The sequence below is a fragment of the Labeo rohita genome, chromosome 23 (genome assembly GCF_022985175.1).
Source record: "Labeo rohita strain BAU-BD-2019 chromosome 23, IGBB_LRoh.1.0, whole genome shotgun sequence".
In the NCBI taxonomy this organism is placed as follows: domain Eukaryota; kingdom Metazoa; phylum Chordata; class Actinopteri; order Cypriniformes; family Cyprinidae; genus Labeo; species Labeo rohita.
In genome coordinates, this window is record NC_066891.1 from 9,228,679 (window position 1) to 9,240,784 (window position 12,106).

Consider the following 12,106-nt stretch of genomic DNA (forward strand, 5'->3'; position numbering starts at 1 on the left):
CTTGTTTTTTGTTATCTATTAATTACCTCTTTTTTTCCTTTCATGGAGCTCTTTATACTCCCAAGCCTTAAACATTTTCGCTAGGTTTAAATAACCAAACGAGACACTATATATATATATATATATATATATATATATATACGTATGCACACTGCACATGTATGTTAATGCACACACATATATGGTATATCATATGATGTGATATATGATATTACATAAGATATTTTACATTATATATTTTTAGACTTTTCATTAATATTTTTAAGCTTTATTTAATATTTTTACATTTTTATTTATATTTATATGTTATTTATGTTTAATGTATCATTTTACATTTTTTACATTTTATTTTTATTCTGTTTTTGTTTATTTTTATTATGTATTATTTTACTTTATACTATTTTATACTATTTATTATATTTTACTTTTTAATATTATTGTGAATTATATATTTTATTTAATATTATTATATATTTTACTTTTTAGTAAAATTTTAAGTATTCTTTTTATTTTATATTATTTACCATCATATATTATATTATATTATATTATATTACGCTGTATTTTATTTTATATGATTATATATATTTTACCTTTTAATAATATATATATAGTATTTATATTTATTGTATTATTTTACATTTTAATATTTTATTTTTATTCTATGTTTTTGTTTATTTTTATTTATATTATGTAATATTTTACTTTATACTATTTTATACTATTTATTATATTTTACTTTTTAATATTATTTTGTATTATATTTTAGACTGTATTTTATTTAATATTATTATAGATTTTACTTTTTAGTAAAATTTTAAGTATTATTTTATTTTATATTGTTTACCATCATACATTATATTATATTACATTATATTATATTACGCTGTATTTTATTTTATATGATTATATATATTTTACTTTTTAATAATATATATAGTATTTATATTTATTGTATTGTTTTACATTTCTTAATATTTTATTTTTATTTCTGTGTTTTTGTTTATTTTTATTTACATTATGTAATATTTTACTTTATACTATTTTATACTATATATTATATTTTACTTTTTTATATTTTATTTATATTTATATTTATCATTATATTCTATATTGTTTACCATCATATAACTGTAGTATAATTTATAAATTAAAATTAATTACATATTTTAATATATATAATTTTTTTCTTTTTTTTTTAAAGAAACTACATTATCCCCAGTTTTGCCTTTTTTATGTCCTTTTTTAATTGTTGAGTTTACTTGTATAACTATTATGCAGACCCCCAAATTTTAGGGAGGACCCTATTTGTCAACAAGCGGTACAGCAGACGCACGGCCTGTACGTACTGCGTCGACGCGCATACGTCAACACGCTCGGGGTGCGATGATTGGCTGGCGGGTAAATTTGAAACGCAACTCTTCTGGACGCTAACGTTAACAACATATCCGGGTAAACCTGGTTGAACAAACCGGTACGGTGCTGTTGTCCCTGGAGAAAATCTCGTTTTACGTTATAATTTTGAATCACATCGTTTCACAAACAAGGCTGGACGTCTACACAAATCCGTAAGTTAAAATATCTGACGACTTGCTTTAATGAATCAATGTTTGTTTGTAATGTTAGTGTTTGTTACTAATGACGAGTCGGTTATAAGACACATGCTAGTGTTTTACTGTATTTACATTGTTCATAACTAACTTAATCATATCGTGATTTAAATGCGAGCATGTTTATGTTATCTACAATTTATCTACATAAACCCAGCAAAAACGAGCGTGATACTTTTATTAGCATTATTGTGGTGTATAGTGAATTTTTCAAAGATATTTAAATAATAATAATAATAATTAATATGGTCACTTTATTTATGCATTTTTACTTTAGATTTTTGGTACTACTAGTAGTAGGTTACTATTATTATTTTTTTATATTTTATTCAGGCACATATTAATATTCATTATTTGGCCACGCCCCAACATTATGTAAGACTAAAAAGCTACATAGTGTCCAACCAGTGGCATGTAGATGGTCGTGAGATATTAACAATAATCCTATGCCAACTTCAAATAAGTTGCTGGGTCTCAGAACGATATAACTAGAAGCAAAATAGCTACCTAGCTAGTTATTTGAACTGATATTCACACCTAAAATGTTTTTCTGCAACGCAGGAGGACATGGAGACTGCTGTGATCAATCTTCACAGCCTTTTTGAAAGCCTGCGGGCACAAGTTGATGTTCTCAATGAAAGTATTGAACCTCGTAAGTACTGCTTGTGGCTTGAAAATTTGAAACAGAATGCATACTGTACAAAATATTCACTGCCATTCTTTATCTCATTGTCAGAGTTCATTCAGTTGGCTGTGAACTTTGAGGACAGCCGTCGTAAATGGCTAAGAGTCGAGCAGGAGCTGAATGCTTGTAAGGAGGTGCTCACCAAGGCTGAGACGGAGCGAGGAGCTCTGGAGGTCAAGCTCAAACATGCCCGCAACCAAGTAGATGTGGAGATCCGTCGGAGACAGAAAGCTGAGGCTGACTGTGCAAAATTGGTTTGTAGGCTTCTTTTTGCATGTTTGCGTTTTTGTGCTTTATACCTTTCTCTGAATTTAGGCTAAAACCAGGTTTCTCATGCTTCTGCAGGACCGTCAGATCCAGCTCATCCGTGAGCTGTTGGTGTCTGAAGGCTCCAGTAACAGCATCCAGTTAAATGAGGAGCAGCGCTCAGCTCTGGCTTTTCTGAATGCCCGTTCCCAGAATCCTGCAAACCTCAACACTAGTCGACGGTAAGAGAATGAACATGAAATCACATTATCAACCATTTTATTTCTGTAATATCATGGATTTCTGACTAAACCTTGTTATTCTTCAAGAAATCCTTCAGGTTTGGCATCATAAAACATTAGAACTGGGCCTTTCAGTTTTATAAACTACCAGTCAAAAGTTTTTAGACTGTAAGATTTTTTTTTTTTTTTTTTTTTTTTTTTTTTTTTTTATAAAGAAGTCTCTTCTCACCAAGCCTGCATTTATTTGGTCCAAAATAATAATATTGTAAAATATTTTTACTATTTAAAATAACTACTTTCTATTTGAATATATTTTAAAATGTACTTTATTCCTGTTATCAATAAGCTTTTGTAACAATGTACACTATACCATTCAAAAGCTTAGGAAAAATTATAGAAATTAATTCTTTTGTTTAGCAAGAATGCTTTAAATTGATCAAAACCTTGCCTTTAAATGGACTGTATCTTATTTATAAGGAGATAACTACATGAGTGTCAAAAGACAAAAAGTAATTTATGATTGAATTGTTTCTTACTGCTTACCTTTTTTTTTTTTTTTTTTTTTTTTTTTTTTTTTTTCCTCTCACCCTTTCTTCTAGACTGACAACCATTGATGAATCAGCCTCTATCTTGTCAGACATCAGTTATGATAAAACTGATGATTCTTTGGTATGCCTTTTTCTTGAATATTAAAAACATTATTCTTATATGTATTCCAGTCTCAAACTTGACAGGGAGAAAGCACATTAAAAAAAAAAAATTGAATTTAACATTTTAATTTTGTTAGGCCGTCTCATCTTTTATTGATTGGAGTTTTATTGTTGTGGTAATTCATTTTTGAATGAACTTTTCTCTGAAAAAAGGACTGGGACTCTTCTGCGATCAGGACTGTTCGTCTCAAGAAACGGCAAAAGAGAGTAAGCTTCCCAAATAATGCTGTATTTAGTCAAATTACTTCCACATTACGATCAATATCTGATCATTTAATCTGTCTCAACACAGCGCTCCTCCCGAAACCACACTGACGGCCCCCCTGCCGCTGCCAAGAGGTCCCGCTCCACCGGCCGAACCTCTGAGAAGGTAAGAGCGGCTTACATAAGCACAAGACTGACTGTCTAATACTGGGAAAAGACTCTTCAGTTTAAAGGCTCCCTGCAGGGCTTTGCTTTAGTCATTACGAGTAAAATGTTTCCACCAATTCCCACAACCCATAGGAGTGTGAATATTGGACGATTTTGTCTTCTTTTGACATTGTGAGGGCCAACAAGCTATTCCCTGGTTGATTCTGATATGCTGTTAATGTCCAATTAATACCTCCGTATTTTAGTTAAATGCGTAGTCGCTTAGAATTTTTTGACAATTAATTCAAGTCACGTTTTCTCAGGGTAATGAGTCTCTGGTGGCTAAGACCACCGTGACGGTGCCCGCTGATGGTGGACCCATTGAAGCTGTCACCACCGTGGAGGCTGTTCCTTACTGGACCCGGAGCCGCCGAAAAACTGGTAAGCTAAATTTATTATTGTCATTTGTGAGGGCGCACAGTGCAGAGAATATTTGCATGAGTCATTGATTATGCGATTTTCTTATTGACTGAATAATAATGTGCAGGCTGCTGTTTTATAAATAAGCTCCGCAGTGAGTCATGATATGTGGTTGCAGTATCATAAATATGTGGTACTTTATCGAATAGGGTCAAAGATTAATTTTTTAAATAATTTAATACATGCTTTGTAGGACTCTAGGGTGTTTTAAATTGACCCCTTGTTGAGTCTCCAGTCTGGTAGTCTTTATTGTTGTTTTTTTTTTTCTTTTTTTTTTTTTTTTTTTATGAGATGGCTGTTTTGTATGGGATGTTTTTCATGATCATTTCTCACACCCTGAGCCTTTGCATATCTGTTTAAGTATTCTGCAGTAGTGAGCAGTGCTTCTCTCTCTGCTTTGTTTCTCAGCTGCTCTGGAGTGGGACACTGCTGACACCGACTCTGTTCGGTCTATGGATGTGTTCAAGCAGCCTAGTCAGCCTAATGGAGAGCTCAAGGCAGAGCCCAGTACTCCCCAGGGCAACGGAGGTGTCCGCCTGCATGAGTTTGTGTCCAAAACGGTATGATGCGCTGTTGCATACAAATCTTTTTAATCTCTCAAATCAATGCGCTTCTCCAATTGCACTGCTCTCGAGTCCCAACCAAAGGGTTGCTTTCTACTAGTTTTTGAAGTTATACAATTGTTAGATCCATTTATAATATGATTCTGTAAGTCAGGGCTTTTCTAAATTGGGTTCATGAGGGAAATATAGTTGTTGTAAAGCTGATAAATAATGAAATGTGAAACTTAAAACGAATTGACATTTGAAGAGATAGTTCACCTAAAAATGAAAATTGTCATTACTCATCCTCATGTCATTCCAAACATGTAAGACCTTTGTTCATCTTCAGAACACAAATTACGATGAAATCTAAAAGCTTTCTGACCCTGCGTAGACGGCAACACAACTAGGGCTGCAACAATTCCTTGATTCTATTTGAGTATTCGATTTAATAAAATAAAATAAAATAAATTAAATAAATTTCTTGATTGCATTTTGGCCATGTCGAGTAATCAGCAAAATAACGGAAGTGGCGCATTCTACATATTGAACCCATTTAAAAATCGCATGCATAATGGTTTTAAGAATTCACAAATGCTACAAATCAATTAAATAAATGTCATGCAGGTTGTGTGTGTGTGTATATATATATATATATATATATATATGCGCTTTCATTATTTACATGTGGTAGATTATGTACGTGCATCTCAGAGCGGCTCCGTTCACAGTAAATGCTGCTACACAAACTGTTATCATTTACATGTGTGGAGTGTCTCAAACTCCATCTCTGCATGTTGTTATGAGTTTGGGATTATAACGTTAATCTGGGAACGCAACATATGCCATTTCATCAGATTTGTAAGGTAAATCATTTATAAACCTGTGCAAACACAGGAAAATACATTATCTTTCTCAATGTGCTATCTGTTCATCACGCTTTCAAAATAAGTTTAAACCCTTGGCCATAAGAAATGGCCAAATATTAAAGATTAAGTAGACATTTGAATGAAATGTTGATGAGTCAATATTAAACATGGACTAAACTGTGCAGTAAAGTGTAAAAACAATCATCAGGCTGTTGGAGCCCTCTGCAGTCATTTGTTTTAATGTAATGTACATTAGCTCTATTGTTTATAATACATTATTTTACCAGTTTACAGTTAAGACACTTTATTTTATTTGTTTATTATTGCCTCATTGTTATTATATAAGTATTTTAAGTCATTTTAAATGATATTGTTCTACTTTTATTACCACAAAATGTATTGTCAGATCACTCGATTACCAGAATAATCGTTAGTGACAGCCCTAACTGCAACTACCGCATTCAAGGCCCAGAAAGGTAGTAAGAATATCGTTAAAATAGTTATTAGTGGTTCAAATATATTGAATAAATTGTTGAATAAAGACATTATTTTAGTTTTCTGTACACAAAAAGTATTCTAGTAGCCTCAAAAAATTACTGTTGAATCACTGATCTCAGAGTGGACTATTTTAATAATGTTCTTACTACCTTTCTGTGGCACTCGTAAGCCGTATTTGTTATCATGGCAAAAAAAGCAAAATAGTTTTCCATATTATGACTCAAATGTCCACATCAAGTAAAGGATTCAAAGCATGTTAAACTGCTAAAAACACAGCTCACATCTGCCTTGCTGTTGTGCTTGTTTTAGGTGATCAAGCCGGAGTCTTGTGTACCATGTGGTAAGAGGATCAAATTTGGGAAGATCTCCCTAAAGTGCAGAGACTGCCGTGTGGTGGCCCACCCCGAGTGCCGTGAGCGCTGCCCTCTGCCCTGCATTCCAACCATGACTGGGACTCCAGTGAAATTTGAGGAGGTGACACATTTTTATAAAGCTTTATCATTTTTTTTTTTTTCTTAATTTCTTTAAACATAAATACCTTATTCACTGATTGCTTCTGGTGTCATTTTTCAATAGGGCGCCCTAGCAAATTATGTGTCCACCTCCTCTCCCATGATTCCTTCGCTAGTGGTGCACTGCGTTAATGAGATTGAGCAGAGGGGCCTACGTGAGGTAAGTCAATAAAGATCCTGAATTCTTGAATGCTAAACAAGGCCAGTATGGTCTGAAAACCTACATATTCCCTTGATAGACTGGTCTGTACCGGGTTTCTGGCTCTGATCGCGTGGTAAAGGACCTGAAAGAGAAGTTCCTGCGTGGGAAGACTGTTCCCTTGCTCAGCAAGGTGGAAGATATCCACGCCATCACTGGCCTCCTAAAGGACTTCCTGAGGAACCTCAAAGAACCCCTGCTGACCTTCCGCCTCAACCGTGCCTTTATGGATGCTGCTGGTTAGTGTGGATGTATGAATGTACACCACAGTTCGAAGGTTTGGGGTTGTTGGGGAAAAATTGCCAAGGATGCATTTATTTGATCAAAACTACAGTGAAGACAGTAATGTTGTGTAAAATGATTATATATTTTAAAATGTAACTTATTCCTATGATCAAAACTAAATTTTCAGCATCTTTAGGCCAGTCTTCAGTGTCACATTATCCTTCAGAAATTCTTTCTAATTCTAATATGTGGATTTGCTGTTCTAGAAACATTTCTTCTTAATAATGTTTAGAACAGTTGTGCTGCTTTTTTTCTTTTTTTGGGGAAACTGTGATACATTGACATGGGGTTCTTGTGAACAAAGTTGAAAAGAATAGCATTTATTTAAAATAGAAATATTTTGTGACATCGTGATTGTCAGTGTCAGTACATTCAATGGTATCCATTTACTCTCTTCTCATAGAGCTGTCCGACGATGACAACAGCATCGCCTTGATGTACCAGAACATCAGTGATCTTCCACAGCCCAACAGAGACACTCTGGCCTTCCTCATCATCCATTTGCAGAGGTAAATGGCACACATGCTGTTTGGTTCTACTGAATGCTTTATTACTGCTGCAAGTTGCTAATACTAATTAATTCTAAAAACCAACTGTTTCTTACCAGATTACACTTAAATTTGTGATATTCAAGGTTTAAAGCAGCTACAGCAGTTTGTGGTGCCTTAAAGGAGAAGTCTGCTTCCAAAACAAAGATTCACATATAATGTACTCACCCCCTTGTCATCCAAGATGTTCATGTCTGTCTTTCTTCAGTCGTAAAGAAATAGTTTTTTGAGGAAAACGTTTCAGGATTTTTCTCCATATAATGGACGGCTATGGTGCCCCGAGTTTGAACTTCCAAAATGAAGTTTAAATGCGGCTTGAAACGATCCCTAATGTGGTTGTAAATGATCCCAGCCGAGGATCGAGGAAGGGTCTTATCTAGCGTAACAATCAGTTATTTTAATAAAAATAATACTTTTTAATCTCAAACGCTCGTCTTGCTTTGCGCTGCCTGAACTGCTGTCTGGACAGTTAGGTTATGTTGAAAACCTCCAATCGTATTTTCTCCCTCAACTTCAAAAATAATTTCAAAATCATCCTACATCACTGCAGAAGTACCAACCCAGTCTTTGCAAAGTGAACATGCAAAGATCAAACACCCTTAACAAAAAAGGTAAAACAGCGATTTAGGATGATTTTGAAGTTGGAGAACATGAGATGGGAGTTTTTCGACATACCCTAACTGTCATGAACTGGAAAAAAAAACAGTCCAGCCAGAATAAAACAAGACAAGCATTTGACATTTAAAAAAAAAAAAAAAAAATTGTATTATTTTCATTAAAAAAATAACCGATCGTTAGGCTTGTTAGATAGCAGTCCATTATATGGAGAAAAATGCTGAAATGTTTTCCTCAAAAAACATAATTTCCTTATGACTGAAGAAAGAAAAACATGAACATCTTGGATGACAAGGGGGTGGGTACATTATATGTCAATCTTTGTTTTGGAAGTGGACTTCTCCTTTAAGAGATAGTTGTACCGGAGGGTGTAAAAGCATAAATGTAAAGCCTTTACTTTTAAGCATTACCAAAAACTTTCCTTTATGTATGATGGTTATACTCTTGAAATGGTGTTACAGTTGCATATTTTTGATATGTGGTGCTGTAAATACCCTGTAGACATCATGCATCATTCATCTTCAGAACACGAATGAAGATATTTTTGAAATCCGAGAGCTTTCTGAGCCTGCATAGACAGCAATGCAACTAGAGATGCACTCTCGAGAATCTGCAGTGAAGACTGACAAAGAAGAGAAGAAATTGTTTAATAAAGTCGTTCATTTTGTTTTCTTTACAAGCAAAGTGTTCTTATAGCTTGTCATTGATGTCACATGGACTATTTTGACTATGTCCTTAGTACCTTCGAGGGCCTTGAACATGTTAGTTGTGTTGCTGTCTATGCAGGGTCAGAAAGCTCTTAGATTTGATAAATAATATCTTAATTTGTGTTCTAAAGATGAACAAAGGTCTTGTGGGGTTGAAATGACATGAAGGTGAACAATTAACGGACAGAATTTTCATTTTTGGGTAAACAACTCTTTAAACTGTATTTGACCATGGCATTATTTCTACAACAAACAAAAACATCAATAATATGGTTACAAAATTTTTACCAGATATACATGTAATCAATCTTGGAAGCACTACTTTTTTTTTTTTTTTTTTTTTTTTTCCCTCTCCAAATGTTTTGTATTTTCTCCTTTTTAACAACAATGATACACAATGTAACATGAAGAGCTAATTAAGGGACTGTCTTCACTATCTTTAAACAATAACACTGAATGTGTATGGGGTGATGTATTCAGTCCATTTAAACCAAATTACAAAAAAAAACTGTCTGGATATTTAAAGAAAGTCTTTCATCACACATTGTTTTTATGATTTATTGTATTTCTCACTATAGGTTCCGCTTAATTTAGCAACATTCTTGGATATTAAAACCCAATGCTTGTAGCAGCAGTTTTTAGGCTGTCAGATGTATTATTTCCATATAATGAGACTATTGTATTTAAGTATTATTTCCATTATGTTAAGGGTGGCCCAGAGCAAAGATACAAAGATGGATGCAACCAATCTGGCTCGTGTATTTGGGCCCACAATTGTGGGTCATGCCGTGCCTGACCCAGATCCAATGACCATCCTGCAGGATACAAAACGACAGCCAAAAGTAAGTGATCTTTTGCAAAAGTATAGTTTTTTACTTGTTGGTGTTTTGGCTCTGTTTTTCACCAAGCTGTTTTTTCTCTCTGTCTCTCTCAGGTGGTTGAGCGTCTCCTGGGTCTGCCAGTGGAGTACTGGAGTCAGTTTATGATCAGTGACAACGATCATGCTCACAATGATCATATGATCATTGAGAACGCCAATGTCCATGCAACTCCTGATCAGAAAAGTATGAATTTCACAGCCAAACACACACACAAAAAAACTACTACTTTGTATTATAACATGCTTTTTTTGTTCTATAGCAAGTATGTTTGGTCCCCTTACAACTCCTGACCAGCAGATGAGCAAGACCCCGTCGTCCAGCTCTCTCTCCCAGCGCATGAAGAACGCAACTCTCAATGCAATCACTCCAAAGTATGTGAATCCTATCATGTTCTGCCAGTGTTCTTTGAGTAGAAGTGAACTAACCATTACCTGTTGTTTTTAGGTTTTCTAGCAGGAGCAGAGCTGCGGTCAGCGCCCCACGCCAGGGGCACTTCTTCGCCTCACCTCTCCTGAAGTAGCCCTGAAGCTCCTCAAGGCTAAGAGTTTTTCTTTTCTTTAGGAAACAGCTGCAATATATTACAGTATCCTACTTGCATATTTTATATCTGGTTTGTCTGTCATTTTGAACCATATTTACACTACTCTTTTTATCTGTCAAGTTTTCTAGTATCATTTGTATTTTAGTCGCTTTTAAATGTTTTAATGTACTTTTAACATTCTCACAACCAAAGCGATGGGCTGATATAAGCACTTCCATCAGTCGCTGAATCCTCAATTAACACGATCTGCATCAGTTCGGGAGTTCTTTATAAAGAAGCCTGAACTTGATTGTAGCACCTAAAACAAAAAAGGTTACGCTGTATGCAAGATTTGTATATAGTATAATCAGAAACTGTAAACTTGTGTATTGCTTGCATATTGTAAGTGTGTTTTACATGGAACGACAAGCAAAGTCTCAGTTTTGTAGAGGGTTCAAGGCTGTAGTGACTATCAGGTTTTTCTATGTAAAGTGTAAATTGTGTTTTTAAACACGGTCAAGTTTAGATTTCACAGCCAGTACGTTTAATCCAAAATTTGTTGTTTAAGATACACTGTGCTTCTGAACCCTCTAAGGGGTTCAGAACAAGAAAATTGAGGTAATTCTATGCAATTTGTATGCGAAAACAATATTGGTTGTTTTGATTGGGCATTTCGTCTTGCAGCTTCATAATTGTTTTTGATCATAAATGAACATGGCCAGATTTCTTTCAGATTTTCACTATGGCATTGATTTGTCTTTATGCAGTTTTGGCTCAATCTGTTGAATTTTATACCATATTTAAAGTAGAAACAAAAAAGGTGCCCTCTGGGAGAATTGACTGATTTTGAAGGATCTAGTGTACCTCATTCAATTCATAAAAGATTATTCTGATTGGACACTCTTTACTGTATACAATTAGTCATTTTTATTTCAGTGGTGCACCGTTTCTGGACCAGTAGTTGTGCAGCACTGAACTGTCGAGATTTTGTTGTTTTAAAAGGGCAATTGTTTACCCTGTTGAACATGTTGATTTATTAACTCCAGTTGCTTTTCACTTTGAGTGGTGTGATATATTTTGTAAGACTTGTGCTGTTTGTAAAATACATTCATTTATTGCAAGTCCTTCGTGTCTGTCTTTTAACACATCGCATTGGGATTTCGAGTTGGACTGAAGTGATGAGACTTAAATGTTCACATTTAAAATATAATACAAAATCACTGAGGCACAAATTGTGCAAGACAGGAAATTTATGGAAAAGAGGATTGATAGATTTCTTGAAAGCCCTTGTGGGTTACAACTGTCAAGTAACTGATCTGGAAATTAGGACATCTATATAGTGTTTATTTTATTTTATTTTATTTTATTTTTTAAGTTCAGAAGTTTGCTTTATTTGTTCAAGTAGATGTTTTTTTTTTGTTTGTTTGTTTTCTTTATCAGAACAATGCATCCTCTGCAGTAAATGGGTGCCATCAGAATTAGTCTAAACAGCTGATTAAAACATCACAGTAGTCCACAAGTAATCCACATGTCTCCTTGAAATCCTTGAAAGTTTGTGAATCTAAAAAAAACTAATTTCAAAGCCCCGGACAGTTAACATACTTCG

At 34.2% G+C, this 12,106-nt stretch overlaps 1 protein-coding gene across 1 annotated transcript; it reads left to right on the forward strand.

The window, feature by feature from the left end:
* The first annotated feature begins 1,420 nt into the window (after positions 1-1,420).
* racgap1 (Rac GTPase activating protein 1) lies at positions 1,421-11,622 on the forward strand. The gene is made up of 17 exons (XM_051096647.1): positions 1,421-1,568; positions 2,172-2,262; positions 2,347-2,549; positions 2,641-2,783; positions 3,383-3,452; positions 3,647-3,700; positions 3,786-3,863; positions 4,168-4,285; positions 4,733-4,884; positions 6,543-6,707; positions 6,810-6,905; positions 6,985-7,183; positions 7,633-7,738; positions 9,809-9,941; positions 10,034-10,163; positions 10,240-10,351; positions 10,425-11,622. Exons 2-17 carry the CDS (start codon positions 2,178-2,180, stop codon positions 10,498-10,500), a joined length of 1,920 nt encoding a protein of 639 aa, XP_050952604.1. The 5' UTR covers positions 1,421-1,568; positions 2,172-2,177; the 3' UTR covers positions 10,501-11,622.
* Positions 11,623-12,106: the final 484 nt, after the last annotated feature.